Source organism: Gorilla gorilla, chromosome 14 (genome assembly GCF_029281585.2).
Source record: "Gorilla gorilla gorilla isolate KB3781 chromosome 14, NHGRI_mGorGor1-v2.1_pri, whole genome shotgun sequence".
NCBI classification, from domain to species: Eukaryota; Metazoa; Chordata; class Mammalia; order Primates; family Hominidae; genus Gorilla; species Gorilla gorilla.
The window spans coordinates 61,007,336-61,025,454 of NC_073238.2; the positions used below are offsets into that span (position 1 = coordinate 61,007,336).

The 18,119-nt window shown below is 40.6% G+C and overlaps 2 protein-coding genes across 5 annotated transcripts in view; one reads left to right on the plus strand and one right to left on the minus strand.

Annotated features, from left to right (window-relative positions):
- LRCH1 (leucine rich repeats and calponin homology domain containing 1) overlaps positions 1-18,119 on the plus strand; it is a 198,064-nt gene that overhangs the window by 49,995 nt on the left and 129,950 nt on the right. The window lies entirely within an intron of this gene.
- Positions 14,855-16,734, minus strand: LOC115930419 (large ribosomal subunit protein uL24-like). Its single transcript, XM_031001297.3, has one exon. The coding sequence runs from the start codon at positions 15,349-15,351 to the stop codon at positions 14,914-14,916; it is 438 nt and encodes a 145-aa protein (XP_030857157.1). The 5' UTR covers positions 15,352-16,734; the 3' UTR covers positions 14,855-14,913.

Genomic DNA, 18,119 nt, shown 5'->3' on the forward strand with positions numbered 1-18,119 from the left:
ACATAGTAAAACTCCATCTCTATAAAAAATACACAAATTAGCTGACTGCGGTGGTGCCTGTAGCCCCAGCTACTGAAGAGGCTGAGGTGGGAGGATGGATTGAGCCCCGGAGGTCAGTGCTGCAGTGAACCATGATTGTGCCACTGTGCTCCAGCCTGGGCAACAGAGCAAGACCCGGTCAACAAATACATACATACATACATACATACATACATACATACATACATACATGTAAATAAATAAATAACTCATTTCTTGTCAGATAAATGGCTGTATCTTTATAATAAGATATCTGTATCCTGTGACTTCATCCTGTAAATAATTTTATGCCTCTTGTGGTTTCTATGATCTAGGGAGGAGAAAGCTAATTCTTCTTCATTTTATGCACGGAGCAGAGACACGGAGAGCCTCTAATTTATTTCTTCTTGGCGTGGCCCTGTTTTCTGAGCATGGGTGTGTCTGATCCCTGGGGAGAGCAGAGCCGCACTGTGGATCTGAGGTGCTGGGAAGCCATCCAGTTTCCTCCTCCTGACCCTGACTCAAGTCTTCCCTGAAATCTCTGTCAGCCCCATTCTCTTTCTGTCAGCCCCATTCTCTTTCTGTCAGCCGCCCTCCTTACATAACCCAAATGGGTTGTTTGCAAAGCTAGTGTCGCTGAGGTGTTCTGTGTACAACAGAAAAGAATCTAGGGAGGATTCCTATGTGTCACTAAAGCCAGTAATTAAGTGGACAACAGGGGGAGCTAACACTGAATGCACCAATAAATTTCAAGACTCCTGCTACCCTAGGTAACCGAGTCAATAGTATTAGAAACCATTTTAACCATTGGTAGTTTTAAACATGCTGTTTAAAAACAATTTTAAATTTACCTTCACTTTTCTAATTGGATACTTTACTATTCAGAGTACTATGAGATGAGGGTCTCGCTTTGGAGTGCAGGGGACTGATCTTGGCTTACTGCAGCCTCAATCTCCTGGGCTCAAGCGATCCTCCCACCTCAGCCTCCCGAGTAGCTGAGACTATAGGCTCGTGCCACCATACCTGGCTAATTTTTTATTTTTTTGTAGAGATGGGGTCTCACTATGTTGCCCAGGCTGGTCTTGAACTCCTGGCCTCAAGCAATCCTCCTGCCTTGGCCTTTTAAAGTGTTGGCACTACAGGTGTGAGCCACCATGCCCGGCCAAACTTCTTCTTTTGAAATTAGCTTGTTGATTCTTCCTCACCTCCCAGTTGTTTTTGTGCCAGAATTAATTTTTCTCCTTGTATTATAGAATAGTTTGGAGGAGTATTGAAAGAATTAGGGGGTAGAGTTGCCAGATGTAGCAAATAAAAATACAAGACACCCAGTTAAATGTGAATTTCATATAAATAACTACTTTTTTTTTGCTATACATATGTCCCATGCAATATTTGAGACATACTTATACTAAAAGATTGTTAATTATCTGAAATTCAGATCTAACTGGGCATCCTGTATTTTATCTGGCAACCCTAACTGGGGTGGGGATGGTGAGGAGGGCCTTGGATGTGGCCAGAGGAGAGGTGTCAGAGCCTCAGGTGTCTTCTTGTGGGTGACCGAGGTGGCTGCAGCACAGTAGCTTTGCTCCCTGGGTCTGGGGCCTGTGCCTTCTCCCTGTAGTCACTTAGAATAGGATGATGGGGGTGGCTCAAGGCAGTGGAATAAATTAATTCTGAAGGAACACACTGGGCCAGAGTCCTAGAACAGTTTACTTAATGATAGTGTTATTTTAATTTTCAATTGTTTGCCTTTCTTCCCTGTGATACGGAATAAACATGAAATTGTATCTGGAGCGGAGCAGGCAGAACTTACATCTTGTTGGTCTTGTTCTGCCCTCAGCCTCTGATGTTCTACAAGGTTTATCCTTTTGTTTCTTTTTTCATTATCCAAGGAATGAGATATGCCAGAAAAATTTGACAGGTATTTATGAAATGCTTTGAACTAGGTGAGCTTAGAGCATAAGTAATTTTAGGTCATTTATCTCATCACAGCACTATCTACAGAGTTTTAACCCTTATCATAAGGAACAGACCATGATGACATTGACATTATCAACATAACGACACACATGCTTTTCTATTCCTAATGCTTTGGTGAGAGAAACTGGGGCATCGGAGAATGTTCTCAGCCATATTTTTGATATGGCCTAAGGTATAATGAACAAAAGCTTAGATAGATGAGAAAAGTCCATCTGATTGATGCCTGGCTAATTGACAGCCAATTATGTCATGGTGCTAGTTCTTCAAGAAATTGACCCATTAATCCCTTTGTGTGGAGAGGTCAGCCAGCAGGCATCTGCTTTCTTAGCATGCAGCAGTACTGAAAAGTTTATTGAGATAATCGTCACCTGTCCTTTCCAAATCTTAATTCTTCTGAGTTTAAACATGTTTTCTCTAAGGAAAGTTGGATTGACATGAAATCACACATGTCTGGAATTATCTCTGAGTCCTTTATAAACAGACCAAGACTTGGAAGGGCACACCTTAGGTTACAGAGTGTTTTCCTGGGCTGGGCTCCAAAGCTTCCTGACTATTGAACAATAATGTGTTCTTTCCATGCTACTTTATATATTTATTTTACAGAAGCCTTGTGCCTTTTATCCGTTCATATCCACTTTGAAAACTTACTTGTGGCCTGCCAGAGCAGAGGTACAAAAAATTCCGGATTATTTTCTGTTTAGAGGCCCACACAATACAGTATATGTGCTGAAGATGAGGGCACTCCTCCTCCTCCTCCTCCTTCCCATCCTTCCCCTTCCTCCACCTCATTTTTCTTCTTCTTTTTTAAAAATAATCATAAGCATGTGTTTTCTTCTCATGTGCTTGTAAATATTTTTGTTGGGGATTCTTGACTGGGATTTCAGAATATCCTGATAGGGAGAAGTTGGGTATTTCTTCATGAGATAAATTCCTTAAGGAGAGATTTGAATAGTTTTGACCTTTGGGTTTTCTTTTCTCTTTCAGTTTTCTTTCTAAAAAATGTTACATTTCTTGGTTATGAGATAAAAACAAACCTGTAATTTGTGATAATGGGTGAAAATGTGATTAGAATTCACATTCTAGGTTTAATAATGACAGACTACTTATGAAAGATAAGATGTCAGAGCTGGAAGGCTTCTTAGATATTGTCGGGTTCAATATTCTTTTCTCATTAGAGGAAATGGAGACTCAGAGACATGAAGTGACTTCTCCAAGGTCACACAGTAAGTGAGTGATGAAGCTGGGAGTAGGACCTGTTTTGCCTGACTCCAAACACAGCTTTCCCTAACTATTGAGGAAAAAGACTCAGGACGATTTAACATTTCAAGTCATTGAAATATCCTTTAAATGCTCAAACTCTAATTTTAACCTTATGTGTGTGTGTGTGTGTGTGTGTGTATAAGTCGTTCTAAAGTACTTAACCTTCTGAAATCTTATTTTGACCATGTAGAACACAGTTCGACCTTTTCTCAATCTCATCATTATCAACACTGTTTTGTGAACATGGGTCATTGTGGTTTTAATTCATAGGTGCCCTTGGGCTACTCTGAGTCTATAGGACTTGCCCTTAGTTACATTAACACTCCCACATGACAAAACTCATGAGTGCATGGGGAACTTTTTGATATCCTTCCTCATTGTCAGTTGTCACTTTTTGCTACTTTCAGAGGTGATATTTATAGCATTTCCCCTCTTCTGTGTTGTTCCTACCCACAGGATTTTAACTTACAGAGATGACTGAATGATGACACAGAGGGGACAAGGCCATTGAAATAAGTTTTGTTTTGTTTTGTTTTTTGGGACAGGGTCTCACTCTGTCGCCCATGCTGGAGTACAGTGGCACAATCTCAGCTCACTGTAGCCTTTGTCTCCCAGGTTCAAGCTATTCTCCTCAGCCTCCTGAGTAGTTGGACTTACAGGCGTGGGCCACTACGCTCGGCCAATTTTTGTATTTTTAGTAGAGATGGGGTTTCACCATGTTGGCCAGGCTGGTCTCGAACTCCTGACCTCAAGTGATCCTCCTGCCTGGCAGGTGTGCTAGGATTACAGGTGTGAGCCACAGCACCTGGCAGAAAGAAATTTTTTTTTATTACTCACATTTCCTAAGAGAAGAGGGCATGCCATGCCACACAGGGCCAGGAGGAGAAGCACCTATTTGGGTGAAGAGGAAGAGATGGGAGTTGGGAAAGCCGAGGCCAGAGCCTTTACTGGGTTTTTATGGAAAAGGCAAGGCAGACTGGAGGAATCAGCTTGGGGTTGGCTAGGCGCTGGGATGGTCTTTAGTTGTCAGTTCCTGGCCCTGAGAGATTTAGGGCAGGGGAAATGTGGGCTGGGTAACTGAGAGTTAGATAAGGAGGTGGCTCAGCTAGATCACAGAGGAGATGGAAACTACTTGGCTGTTAACTTGCCCTGTAATTGATGGATACCAAATAGCCAAATACAGATTCGGAGAAAATGCAGGACAACTTCCCAGGCTTACTTTGCTGCGATTCATTTTGTGGTGAACCAAAAAACCACTTACACAAACCTGTTGGAAGGGGTCTCTTTTGTGAGTACTGTCAAAGAGAGATATCTAGAAGAGACCTTTTTTTGTGAGTGGTGAGGTTTAGGCTGAATTTTTATTTTGTTTTGGTGCTTTTCTGTAATTTGGGATTATTAAAAACAAAGACTAGACCTTTTTATAGATAGAAACAAGGCTCTTTTATTTGGAAATACCATGTGCATAAATGATGAATAGATAGAGTCAGTGAGGACCTTCTTGCCCTCATGATTCATTGTTCTTCTCCTTCTCCTTTTTCTCCTTCTCCTTCTCTTTCTCCCCTTCCTCCTCTTCCTTCTTCTTCTTCTTTTTTTTAATATGAGACAGAGTCTCGCTCTGTTAAACACTTGTATTAGTTTCATTGAAAGTGTAATATAAAATCTGAGGACCTCAGACATCTTAGGAAGATGACTGTCATTTATTGTCTATTAACCAGGTGAGCAACTTCCTGGCGAGTGAGGGGTGCGGCAGGGAAGGGTGGAGACGCAAAGGCACAGTTCCCTTTGTAATGGAGAACTTCAGCTCCTGGGAAGGATCTGCAATGCTTAGTGGGGCTGTTCATCTCTAATATAGTTAATAATTACTGATTCGTATGAAGCAGAACTGAGGGCAGGGAGGGATGTGGGAAGGCCACAGGAGATATGAGTTTGCAGCCAGAGTTTACCGGTGATGAATCACCTTCTGATCAAAGCAGGAGGCTGGGACCTGTGGGGGATGCACTTCGACCCTGGGGTGTGACCCAGGAAGTCAGTGATTTGTGAAGGGCATCATAGGTCACAGATGCCTTTCCAAAGTTATCAGAACTTGGGATCCAATTTATTTCTCTTAGTCCAGGTTCAGGTTTGATTCCCAATCCCTTGCATTCACACGAGTCACAGGGCAGAAAAGTGCCGACATGTTCTTGTGCGACCTCCAGATGTGGTGTGGCGATGGAAGATGGTACTCTCATCATTAGAGCTGATTTGCTTTGGAATTAAAGAGAGACATACGCACTGTGTTTCTGTGGCCCATCATAGTTTCCACTGACGGTGCCATGTGTCATTTGGGGTAACATTGACTTGTATTTCCACTCAGCGTGAGGAAAAGACCATAAGACAGAATTGGAGTAATTTCTGGAAAAAAGAAGTAAATGCTTAGTAGAGTGTCATACAGTCTTTTAATAACAAGTATTTGATAAACAGGATTTTATTATCCATCCTTCTGCAGGAAAAGAAACCAAGTTAATTTTCCTGAGTTTACAGATTGGAGGGTTTTTAGTATAACCTGTGCCTTTTTCCTTCACCCTGTTTCCTCTTTTACTACTACAGTAAAGAGGGTGAAATTTAGTTGCAAAAGGATACCATTAAAATTTAGTTACTTTTGCTCATCTCTTGCTAAAAGAGTTAATAATGTGCAGTCTTTAACTTGGACTGATTTTGGTATAATGCAATGGGTTTCTAAAAATAGATTTCTTTTTCATGTAATTGACAATTAACTCCATAAGTTACTTTACAGAAATTTAAGTTTCTCTAGAAATTACTGCAGTACACATTGCATGCATTCTCCTTAAAGAAAATTGACAGAACAAAATTTCATCCTCTGTTAGGAACTTGCTTTTCCCTCACTTGCTCATCTCATGAGGGGAAGCATGTATTATATCATGTAATTGACCTCCCGAGCTGTATGGCACCCTTGAGTGAACCAGGTACAAGCAGCCTCTGCCCAGGCATTTTCTTAATGTCCACAAAGGCTCGCTGACTTCAGGTTAGCTATTTGTGTCCTTTAACTTGTTGCCACAATTTAAAACCAGGTGAGCATTTTCTGCACAGAGTGGTCATAAGCAGTGTCTCTTCTGCTGTGCTCGGCCTCTTTGTCACCTGTTCCATATTTGGGCGTGAAGCACTAGGCCCATATGCCTTCACCATTTTGCAGTGTTGTTCTGGGACAGAGTTATAGGGTTTTTGCCTTGAACAAAGCATCTACATTCTTCATTCTTAGGGAGTGACAGTTCCATTGCCAATATGTGGATATCAGTTTTCTTCAAGCTTGTGTACCACTCGTATCCACTGCTGTTCAGTTGCATAATCTCTAAGATTAAAAACTACATTTTGATAATGCTGGCAACGAGGGTACAAGGAAATAAATTGTCTGTTTTTTATAAACACGTAGCTACTGATATTTTTTTTGAAGGTGAAAGCTTCATTTAAGGAAGGTCTCATAGAGAGTTTTAAAATTTTAGAATGAAAAAAGGTCTTAAATTTATTAACCAAATAGTAAACTAATTCATTCAACCAAAAGACTTACTGAACACTCCCTGAGTAAAGGTGTGTGTGTTAGGAAATGTGCTTACTGGGTGAACACAACAGAGGTGTCCCCCACCTCATGATACCCACAGTCTAGGGAGTGACAGGCAATAATTAAGTAATTTTTAAACATTTATAGCTGTAAACTAAAGCAAACTATGGCACGTCCATGAAAGAGAGGTTAGAGCCTGTGAGCGGGGAGGGGGGACCAGATGGAGCCTGGGCTCAGGGGCTGGCAGACACACACAGCTGCCTACGGGCAGGAAGGGACCCCATTGGAAGCGTTAAACAAGTGTCTGTATAGAAGGAAGGCATATGAATAAAGAAGAAAAGGTTGAACTTTGTGAGTTGTGACATCCAAGGTGTCCAGGAACTAGTTTTTCCACTTCTTTTTCTCCTTTTTGTCATGGCCGGCAGTTGGGCCCTTGTACGGTTCATCAGCTTCACCATCAAAATCAAATGAAAAGAAAGAGAAGGGAATGGAATGCTCACTTTCTAGACCTTACTTTAAATTCTGTTGAAGATTTATTAATATTTGGGAGAGAGTTTGAAATGATAATCCAAAAGATGTCTCCCTTTGAACATATGTAGAAGTTAATCATTTAGATTAATTTGCATTTAAACACATAATTGTATGTGATCGTATACATTTTTTGGCTCACTGTTTTGTGTTCAAAGGCAGATTTCCTAGGGTAGTGCTGATTTATTCTACTTCTTTTAGGCTGTGTAATTCACCTTTTTTCTAATTTGGGGAAAATTGTGGTCACTATAGTTATATATTTTTTATTTAAAAATTTGTAATATTTTATTAAGTTATCCACCCAAATCTTCCTCCTGAAAGATAATATCTTTTTTCCTTTTTTTTTTTTTAATTTCAGTAGGTTTTTGGGTAATAGGTGTCCTCATAGCTTAGCTCCCACTTAGGAGTGAGAACATAGGATGTTTGGTTTTTCATTCCTGAGTTACTTCACTTAGAACAGTGGTCTCCAGTTCCATCCAGGTTGCTGTGAATGCCATTATTTCATTCCTTTATATAGCTGAGTAGTATTCCATTATCTATCTATATATATGTATATATCACAACTTCTTTATCCACTTGTTGACTGATAGGCATTTGTGCTGGTTCCATATTTTTGCAGTTATGAATTGTGCAGCTATAAACATGCGATAACACAGTATCTTTTCAGATATGTGTCCGTCTGACATGTTCTGCACCACCCACTACACTGCAGGGCATTTAGGTAAGCAGCATTTATAAGAGTGACTGGAAATGGCTTAGGAAAAATGGTATAGAATGTAATTTATCAGAATAATCACTGATCCTCTTAGCATGTGTATTCAACAGGTGACTGTGACTCTAAAATGTTATTTGGGAGGGAATTTGCAACCAAAGTTAGAAACAGCTCTAGAGGTGCTGGGATCTAGGGGCCTTAGATTTTTTCATCTCAGTTAATCACACCATGCTTTAGGAAGCTTTAGGATAAGATTCTGGTGCTAGTGTCCCCGGTTGGTTTTGCTTCTGAGAACCAATTATTAACGACAATACTTGTGTGGTACTCTAGATTTTTTCATCCAAGATAACTGCATATTCGTATGCTTTGATCTATATCTCCCCATTTTCCCTGCCCCTCCCGATTATGCCTTTTGAGGCAGTATAGTGTGACAGTTAGCCATCACTGAATTCTGAGGGCCTTTTGTCTATTCCAGGGAGATGAAATTGTTAGAGAAAGATTAGAAGAAAGAATATGAAAAGGACTTAGAGAGGATACAAAATCATAAAGTCACAAATACCTGCCAAACAAATCTGCATAAGGAGAAAATAAATGTCACATTCATAAAAGATTAAAAAACCCAAACTGTTCTTAGAGGGAAAAGCATGCACAGTTAAGGAACCTTTTTTTAAAAAGTTTTAATAAAATCTGATCTCTAGTGGTAAATACTGTTTCCCAGTTACACCTAGACTTCTATCGTGAGTCAGGTTTTCTAGTTGACATTGTTGTTTTTCATTTGAAAATGAATGCTGTGTATTCTCCTTGTTTCAATTCCTTTATGTATTTTTGTGTTAACTCCCTCTGCCGGGGAGCGCCAGACTCAGATGAAAGGTATTATGACATTTGAGATGAATAATGACGTAAGAAGGACTTACTCTATTGTATATCACGGTGCAGTATCAAAACATTTTGTCCCATGAGGAGAGGCAGTGAGTCAGAAAATCCTGTTGGAATTGTATTATAATGTAGAAAACCATTTCAGAATTACTGTCTGACATTTGGGCAGCTGGGACTTTGAGCTCATTCCACGGCCACCCCACCTTAGACATTTTATTAGGAAGATGCTATTCTTTTTTAGGGCTATCACTGGATCTTTGTCCTCACTGATGAATTAATTAGGTAGGTAATAATGAATCTGAGTTATTACTGCTGACAGTTTAGTCTTATTCTTAAAAACGTTTATTTCATGGTGTGTTACTCTGTTCTGTGTTGCAATAAAGGAATACCTGAGACTGGGTAATTTATAAAGAAAAGAGGTTTTATTGGCTCATGGTTCTGCAGGCTCTGCAAGCATGGCACCAGCATCTGCTCTGCTACCTGTGAGGCCTAGGAACCTTGTAATCAAGGCAGAAGGCTAAGGGGGAGCAGGCAAGACACATGGCGAAAGAGGGAGCAAGAGAGAGCAAGGGAGGAGGGGCCATGCTCTTTTAACCAACCAGCTCTTGTGTGAACTCAGAGTAGGAACTCACTTGCTATGGCAAGGACAGGACCAAGCCATTCATGAGTGATCCGTCCCTGTGACCCAAACACCTCCCACTAGGCCTCACCTCCAACATTGGAGGTCACATTTCAACGTGAGATTTGGAGGGGGAAATAACCTCCAAACCGTATCACATGGTTAAGTGGCATAAGATGCAACTCTAGCAATTTTTGCTTTTTTAAAACCCAGCTTCGAGCTCCCTTCCATTCCTTCGTTAAGATATTCATGATGGATCTGCATTGGGACCTGCTTTTGTCTTGTTTCCCAAGACTAAAAAGGATTTTCAGCACAAGTGTCCTCGTAATGTTTTTGTCCCCAAGATTGGATATTTTTCAGTTGTATTATCTCCCCATATTTCCGACATGTACAGACGTGCCCAACTATGATATTCTGTGTGGATGGTCATAAAAATGAGTTATCATTATGAATAGTTTGATGGAAAGGTTTCCCAGGAAGCATTATGCTTTGAGTGTTGGGGAAGAGAAGCCACCAGATGTCGTGTAGGCCCTTGTCCCTTTACTGCCTTTCCTCTCTGTTTGTACCCCTGTACAAGGCAGCTCTTGTGGTTACTATTTGTTAACAATTTGAGTAGCTCCCTTATATTTTGAGTCTAGAGTAATTAAACATTGTTTCTTAGAAATGTAAACATGGGACTTAGAATTATGATGCAGTAATGCATTTGGCAGCTGAACTGTGTACTGGGAAAAGAAAAATATCCTGGAGCGGGTTTAAGTTTCGCAGATAAGAAAAATGGCTTTATTTAGTGAATTGGAACAATACAAGACCTGTGCCCTGAAGTCAGTACTTTCTCTTCCCAGATGAGTTTCCCCAGGCACAAGACCAACTTCTAAAATAAAACTTGAAAGTAAATGGCAAAAACCAGAAACAGAGCCCTGTAAACTAGACTTTTATGCTACGGCGCCATAAAAATAATTTATTTGCTATCAAAATAAGCTTAAACAGAACCTTTGTCTGACAGATGACTTTTCCTCTCCCCTTAACCTGACAGCATCCCCAACCCAGTCTTTGGTCATAAGCCTGACAGCACGGTGAGATACAAGTTCCTAGTGGCAGTGGAGGCTGATGTTTATTATTTAGAGAGTTTCTGAAAATGAAAGTGTAATGTCTTGAGTCACTTACTTCCAAATTCTTCCCAGAGAACTTTAAATAGTGTTGTATTAAAAAACAGCAGTAAACAATCATTCGTAAAACACACCCCAGAATAAATCTCTTATTTCTGCACAAAGGCAACTGATCTGAAACATTTTTTCTATGTGCCTTTTAGAGACGGCACCAAATTTCATGCGCGTTCGTGTGAAGAGACCACCAAACAGGCTTTGTGTGAGCAACATGGCTGTTTATTTCACCTGGGTGCTGGTGGGCTGAGTCCGAAAAGAGAGTCAGCAAAGGGTGGTGGATTATCATTAGTTCTTATAGGTTTTGGGATAGGCGGTGAAGTTAAGAGCAATGTTTTGCGGGCAGGAATGGATCTCACAAAGTACATTCTCAAGGTTGGGGAGAATTACAAAGAACCTTCTTAAGGGTGGGGGAGATTACAAAGTACCTTCTTAAGGGTGGGGGAGATTACAAAGTACATTGATCAGTTAGGGTGGGGCAGGAACAAATCACAATGGTAGAATGTCATCAGTTAAGGCTATTTTTACTTCTTTTGTGGATCTTCAGTTACTTCAGGCCATCTGGATGTATACGTGCAAGTCACAGGGGATGTGATGGCTTGGCTTGGGCTCAGAGGCTTGACAATAACACAGTGCTCAAAACTGTCAGATAGCCTGTGTCAGGTCTGAAGATGTGATTTTGGTTGTTTATACTTGGATGCTTTGGATGGGAATAGCCCTGGAGTCAGCCCTTCATTTCAGGCAGAGGAGCAGAGGAGTGTGAGTTAGACACAACTTTGGATCAGGGGCCAGGAAAACTTGGTTGTCATCCTGGACCAGTTACTAACTCGCTGTGTGGGCAAGTCACTTCATTTGTCTAAGTCTCTCTTTTTCCTTTTGTAAAATAAGGATATCGGCAAATCTGTGTGGTCCCTTCCAACAGTGTTTTTTAAATTGGTGCCTGAGTATCTGAAGCAGGAGATACGAAGGGTCATGTGAGCTGCACATTCCTATTTGCTCCGCAGGGAGGCTGGCTAAGACACCCGGCCCCTGCCTTGTAACCATGAACAAGGTTCTCGCAGGGGCTCGTCTCAACTGCAGGTACCCTGAAGGTCTCATCATTTTCTTTGCTAGAGGGAATTTGGATGTCGTTGGTCCTTGCCTAACCCTTGTCTTTGAAAGATACAGATCCAATCTCTGTGTAGCAGTTAAGTGATCTGACTCAGACATATTTACTCAGTCTTCTTAGAGAATGAGAAAACTCTTCTCAGAATTTTTAAGAATGTTCCTGAAGGACAATAAAAGCTCTCATTCAGGATAGGCCCCAAAACATTTTTTTTTCTTTATAATATGGTGCCATTACCTCATTTTGCTTTTGTTCATTTGTTTATTCCTTCAACAAATATTTTTGAGAATTTGCTGAGCACCAGGTGTTACTAGATACTAGGACAGTGAGATAAGTAAGATACAGCCCCTATCTTCAATAAGCTGTATACCCTGATAATGATACCCTTAGTGTCTTCTACAAGCTATACGGTCATGCATCACTTAACGACAGGGACACATTCTGAGAAATGCGTCCTTAGGCCATTGCATTGTTGTGTGAACATCATCGAGTGACTTACAGAAACCTAGATGGCGTGGCCTACTACACACATAGGGTATATGGTGTAACCTATTGCTCCTAGTCTACAAACCCGCATGCATGTTACCATATGCATACTGTAGGCAATTTTCCTCTCCCCCTAACCTGACAGCACCCATTACCTGACAAAAATGGTAAGTATTTGTGTATCTAAGCATATCTAGACATAGAAAAGGTACAGTAAAACTAAGGCATAAAAAGTGAAAATGGTACACCTTTACAGGGCAGCTCCATTTACGCGACCACCACTGCATGCGTGGTCCATTGTTAATGGAAACTTTGTTGTGTGGGGCATAACTGTATATAAAAGTATAGCTACTTTAATTTTAAGTTAACCCTGGTATGTGGGAAAATTTGTCTTCTGTGCTGTCTTGCACTGAATTTTGCATTGGTATTTTTCCCTCAATAGTGGCTACAAAAAAACTTATAAATACAGAAACTTCTTCATTTATAGAATTCTTCTGCATTGACCTGGAAAATGACATTGAGAATTGGACGTTACACTACAATGTAGTCCTCCAGTGAAGGCTCTCAATGGGCATTTCTTTAAGGCCTAAGTTGAAGATAAAATAGAACAACTTCCATCACTACAAAAGTTAGTGTACTCGGAGGAACTTGTAGAGATTTTTTTTTTCTTGTAGCTGTTTTTCTCACTACTCGGGTTTCCTTTTTGAGTTTTGCCCCTGGAGGCTCAGAGTTGAATTCTGTTGGTAGTCACTTAGAACCTTTCTACTGCTCTGTCTTTCCTCAGTTGTGTTTTCCCCATGTGGGTTTGTTTTGGGAAAGCAGTGGAGGGGAATTCCTCTTAGGTTGAAATAACTTTTAGAGCGATGGTGCCACAGTTTACCAATATTTTTAGAAAAATCCTGTCAGATTCTTGGGAACTTCAGACTAACTTCATATCTAAAGTTCTCTTTTCTTTTCTTTTTTCCTTCCTTCCTTCCTTCCTTCCTTCCTTCCTTCCTTCCTTCCTTCCTTCCTTCCTTTCTTTTTTTGGTTTTTGAGACAGAGTCTTGCTCTGTCACCCAGGCTGGAGTGCAGTGGCACAATCTCAGCTCACTGCAACCTCTGCCTCCCAGGTTCAAGTGATTCTCATGCTTCAGCCTCCCTGAGTAGCTGGGACTACAGGTACCCTCCACTACGCCTGGCTAATGTTTTTTTTAGTCGAGATGGGGTTTTGCCACATTGGCCAGGCTGGTCTCGGACTCTTGGCCTCAAGTGATCCGCCTGACTTGGCCTCCCAAAGTGCTGGGACTACAGGCGTGACCCACCACGCCTGGCCTAAAGTTCTTATTTAAAAATTTTTCTTCTGATTTGTTAGTTTAAGAAGGTAGGTTTGAAACAGTGACCAAGAATTTTCAGGAAATCCATTAAGGAATAAATTATTCAGTAAAACAGTCTCAAAGTGAGGGCCAGAGTGCAGGACAGAGGCAAAGAGAGATGGTAGCAGTTTATAAAGGAAGATACTTCATTAGAGAAATCATTGTCAGAGTAATCTTATGCTTAGAAAGAAATCACATACGAAGCTCTGTGTTTGAAATCAGAAGGGAAGGTGAACATTCGGATGAAGAGGCTGTTGGACTTGCATTACTTTGACCACTACTGTTGTTTTTGTTGTTGTTGTTTGGAAGATGGAGTAAATTGCAAGCCTGGTGGATTTCATGTGTTTAGAATTTTAGCTAAAATAGCTCCTTATGTTGAAGCATTTCCTCAATTCTATACCCTCATTCTCAGTCCTTGTGTTACTACCAGTAACTCATTTTCCAAAATGCAGAATTGCATTTTACATTTTATTTCTTTCAATATTTGGATCAAATACATGTTCAGTGGAAAGGGTATGTTTAATTTCCTTTTGGTTCAGCACTAATTTAAATTATGAATAGAGATAATGTAATTATAGCATTCGTATTTGATTGTTAAAATATTTGGACTCAGAAGTACATTTACATGTTTCCAAATTTGACAAGTATGAAAAGGTATAGAGTCCAAACTCCTTCCCAGGCCTATCCGCAGCTACCCAGTTCACGTCTCCCCAGGCAACCAGTGTTACCAGTTTCTTGCATATCCTTCTGCATACTACAAATACAAAAGCATGTTATTCTGTAGCCCCAGCTACTTGTGAGGCTGAGGTGGTAGGATCACTCGAGCCGAGGAGCTGGAGGTAGCAGTCAGCTGAGATTGTGCCACTGAACCCCAGCCTAGGTGACAGTGAGACCCTGTCTCAAAAAAAAAAAAAAAAAAAGCATATTATTTTCTTCTTCTTGTTTTTATGCTGATGAGGACATGCTATGTCCAGTGTTCCATGGTATGTGCCTTTGTATTCAGTTATTCACTAAAAAAATGAAAAGTATAGAGTAAAATGAAAGTCTGTAGTATTCTCCACTAGAAACAGGTGTGGGGTTCAAGGGAGAGTGTGTATGAATTATTGCAAAACTTTTGGTTAGGTCATTAATCAGAACGGGAGCCATGCAGTGGTGAAGGGCCCTGGCTATGATCTGCCACATTTTTCTGAAGCAGTGTTGAGTTCTTTTTTTTGTTTTGTTTTGTTTCAAGTTTTAATCAAAGCTTGTATATAAGATTACTTTATTCCTGCATCTTCTCAATGGTTTCTTCCTTGTATTTGCCCTTTTCCTTTCCTACTTGGCGAGATTTGGCTTTCCGTTCAAGGATCTTTTTGCGGTCTTTGTCCAGTTTTAGCCTAGTGATAACCACCTTGCTGGGGTGAATGCCTACGTGGACAGTTGTGCCATTAGCCTTTTCCCGCTGCACCCGTTCAATGTAGATAACATATTTCTTCCTGTAAACCTGGACTACTTTGCCAATTTGCTGACCTTTATAGTGTCCACGTACAACCTGAACTTCATCATCCTTTCGGATGGGCATGGATCGTACTTTGTACTTCTGTCTCAGCTCTTTGGAAAGAGGGGAAGACATAATCTTCCTTCGAATGTGGGAAGGTGCATTGAAATGCCTTTTGCGATTCTTGCTTCGATCGGAAGTCACAAAGGGATTAAACTTCATTTTGGCTGGAAAAGTCTGCACACGTCTCAGGTCCTAAAAGCCTCCCAGTGGGCAAGTGTGGTCTGGAAGTTCCGTGAAGACTTTACCGAGAAGTTACTTCGAGACCATTCTCTAGGAAACGACACTACCCAGACTCCAGTCTATTTCTACAAGCTCCCTTCCCTCAGCTCGTTTTCGAGTCCCCAAATCCCCGGTCCCTCCATCCATCTCCGGCCCGGCGGCCCTTGATTTAAGAAAGCAACAGGTAAAAAACCATCCCAGTCTCTCCTTCCTGGCTGCTACTCGGCCGACGAGAGACTCTCGGGGTCCCCGCGGTCGGAAGCCACCATGCCCAAGAACGGATGGCTGCGGATTACACCCGCTTGCCCGCCGAATCCTTACCAGCTCCCAGTGTTGAGTTCTATAACTGAAGTCCATGGGGACTTGCTGTTGGCATAACTATATGTGGAAAATTTTGCTTTTCGAGTAGGACATTCCCATGCTTCACATTTAATTTGAATTTTGGTATGACTGTACTAAGTTAACATAGCTTTTCCCATTTTACAGAGACATTGAGTAAATCATTGACTAAAGATAATTAACTCCTTTATATCACATGCTGAAATGTTATGGGGGACATATCATTACCTTTCTTGGCTTATGGAAGAGATGTAATCTAATTCATTGAGTCTGACTGTGTTTAAGCTATTGTTTTGGGTGTCATCGTTGGCTCTTAGAACAGGGACTGGGCCTTAGTCCTTTTCCTTGCTCATGCCTGACTTCCTCCCAGAAGACCCTGCTTTTCATGTTTTATGCCTCAGAACCAAGATGTTTGGGGTCCCAAAGTAGGGATGTGTATGAGCACATTTTTTGATACTTTGATCTTTCTCTTACTCTCTAACATGCGTTCTGCTAGTGTCATGTAAATACAGTGAATCAGATATATTTCTCTGCCTGCAAAATGCCTTTTGCCAGCATGTGGGAGGTGCATTGCAGGTACCACAGTGTATTTTCTGCATCTGTTCATACATCCATCTTTCCCACTTAGCTGTGAGTGGCCTCAGTGCAGAACGGTGCCTTAACTCTAGAGTCTGGTAGGAAATGCCATGCACATTTGTCAAATGAATGGAAATGCAGCTGACTTGCTAGAGCTCAGTTCTGAGTGCTGGGTGCTTGAATGCTATATAATCAAGTTGAGATTTTAGTCTGGGGCGGCAGAAAACAATAAAAGGTTATTGAGCAGGAGAGTGACAGGCTTTCATTTGTATCTTAATGGGATAATTGCAGTGGCATTAGAAAAGGGGAGAGATTGGGGTAAGGCATTAGTTGGAAAGCTTTGATAAAGTCTAGGTGAGTCAGGAAGGGGTTCTGCATTGCTTGTTTCCCATTGCTCTAACTAGATTTCTTAGAAAAAAGAAAATCTTACACCAGACTTTTACAGCGTTTGCAAGTGAGTAAATTTCACTTTGTAATACCCTGGATATTATACAATTATATAAAGCGCAGTATAATAAGAGAGTAGCTTCATTGTAATCAGTAAAAATAATTTTTAAGACAATTGTTATTTTTTGTATATTGTATTATAACAAAAAAGAAGTCATCAAGTGGGAGGAGGTGTTGTTTTGAGACGTTTGCTTTCATCTCTTAATCCTGCAGACATTTATCTAGTCCCTTCTCTGTACTCTTAAATGCTAGGGATTTAAAAGACGGATAAGATACAGGCTTTTTATGTCTGTGTTCCAGACACTGGACTCCAAACATGAAACAAACATTACATTATTCTTCCTTATGTAATAGAAATGTTTATGTAAGATTGTGTGTAAATCAGTCTTGAATAGACTGAATTAAATGGAATGTGCCAATAGGAGTTGCTATTTAAAGAAGCCCTGTGATAAAACATTTGTATAATAATATACTTATCTAAACAAGCCCACTAATTTCTATGGGTTTTTTTTTTTTTCCCCCAAGGCGAGGTATCCTGTATATTCTGTGTTGATTGAATTCCAGTTGGCCAACCACCTGCCTGGTTAATAGAGTATACCATTAACTTAGTGACACTAGAACCCTGCAAAGGAAATAAGACACAATCTATCGTTGTTCAGTCTCCACTATTAAATAGATTTTAATTCACTTCAGCTTGGGTGGATGTAATTTGCATCTTTCCTAACAGGCAAGCATCTGCAAGTGTATTGCCTATAGAAGCTCATTAAAAATCAGTGCAAATCCTGACACTGTCTCTAGAAGCAGGCATTAACTTGCAGAAAGTGGTTTGTATTTCCAGTGTCAGTAGAGCTTCCTCACTCTTTTCCTGCTTCCATGAAAGTTTAGTCCTAAACTAGTACCACTATTTTAGTACAACTAGTACCACTCAAATAATGCTGCTTTTTAAATAAATTCAAGGGGAACTGCTAAGGAACTGAGAACCTGTAAGGTGACAGGAAAAAGGAAATTCTATTTTTTGGGGCTAGTTTGTGTATTGAAAATAATTTTTGCTGAGAATCAAGCTAAGAAAATTACTTGCTAATTTAAACAACATGACAGTCCTCAGAATTTTCCAGCAACAGTTAGGAACACTGTGATAAAGTTGGCTTTTCTGTTGAGAACGTTTTACCTTTTTGCTTCAGCTTCTTTAAAGAGTTTGAAATTAGTAATTTCAGTAGAGCAGCTTTGCTGTTGCGTCGTACTGCTCAGAGCTTAGTGAGCTGAAGCCTTTTGGGAAAATGGCATTTGGGGAGAGACCCATGGTGTAATAGCTCATCCCACTGGCACATGTCCCAGAGTAAGCTGGG

Excerpts from the sequence above, each read along its gene's own strand:
- LOC115930419 (XM_031001297.3), bottom strand. The coding sequence starts at position 15,351 with ATGAAGTTTAATCCCTTTGTGACTTCCGATCGAAGCAAGAATCGCAAA.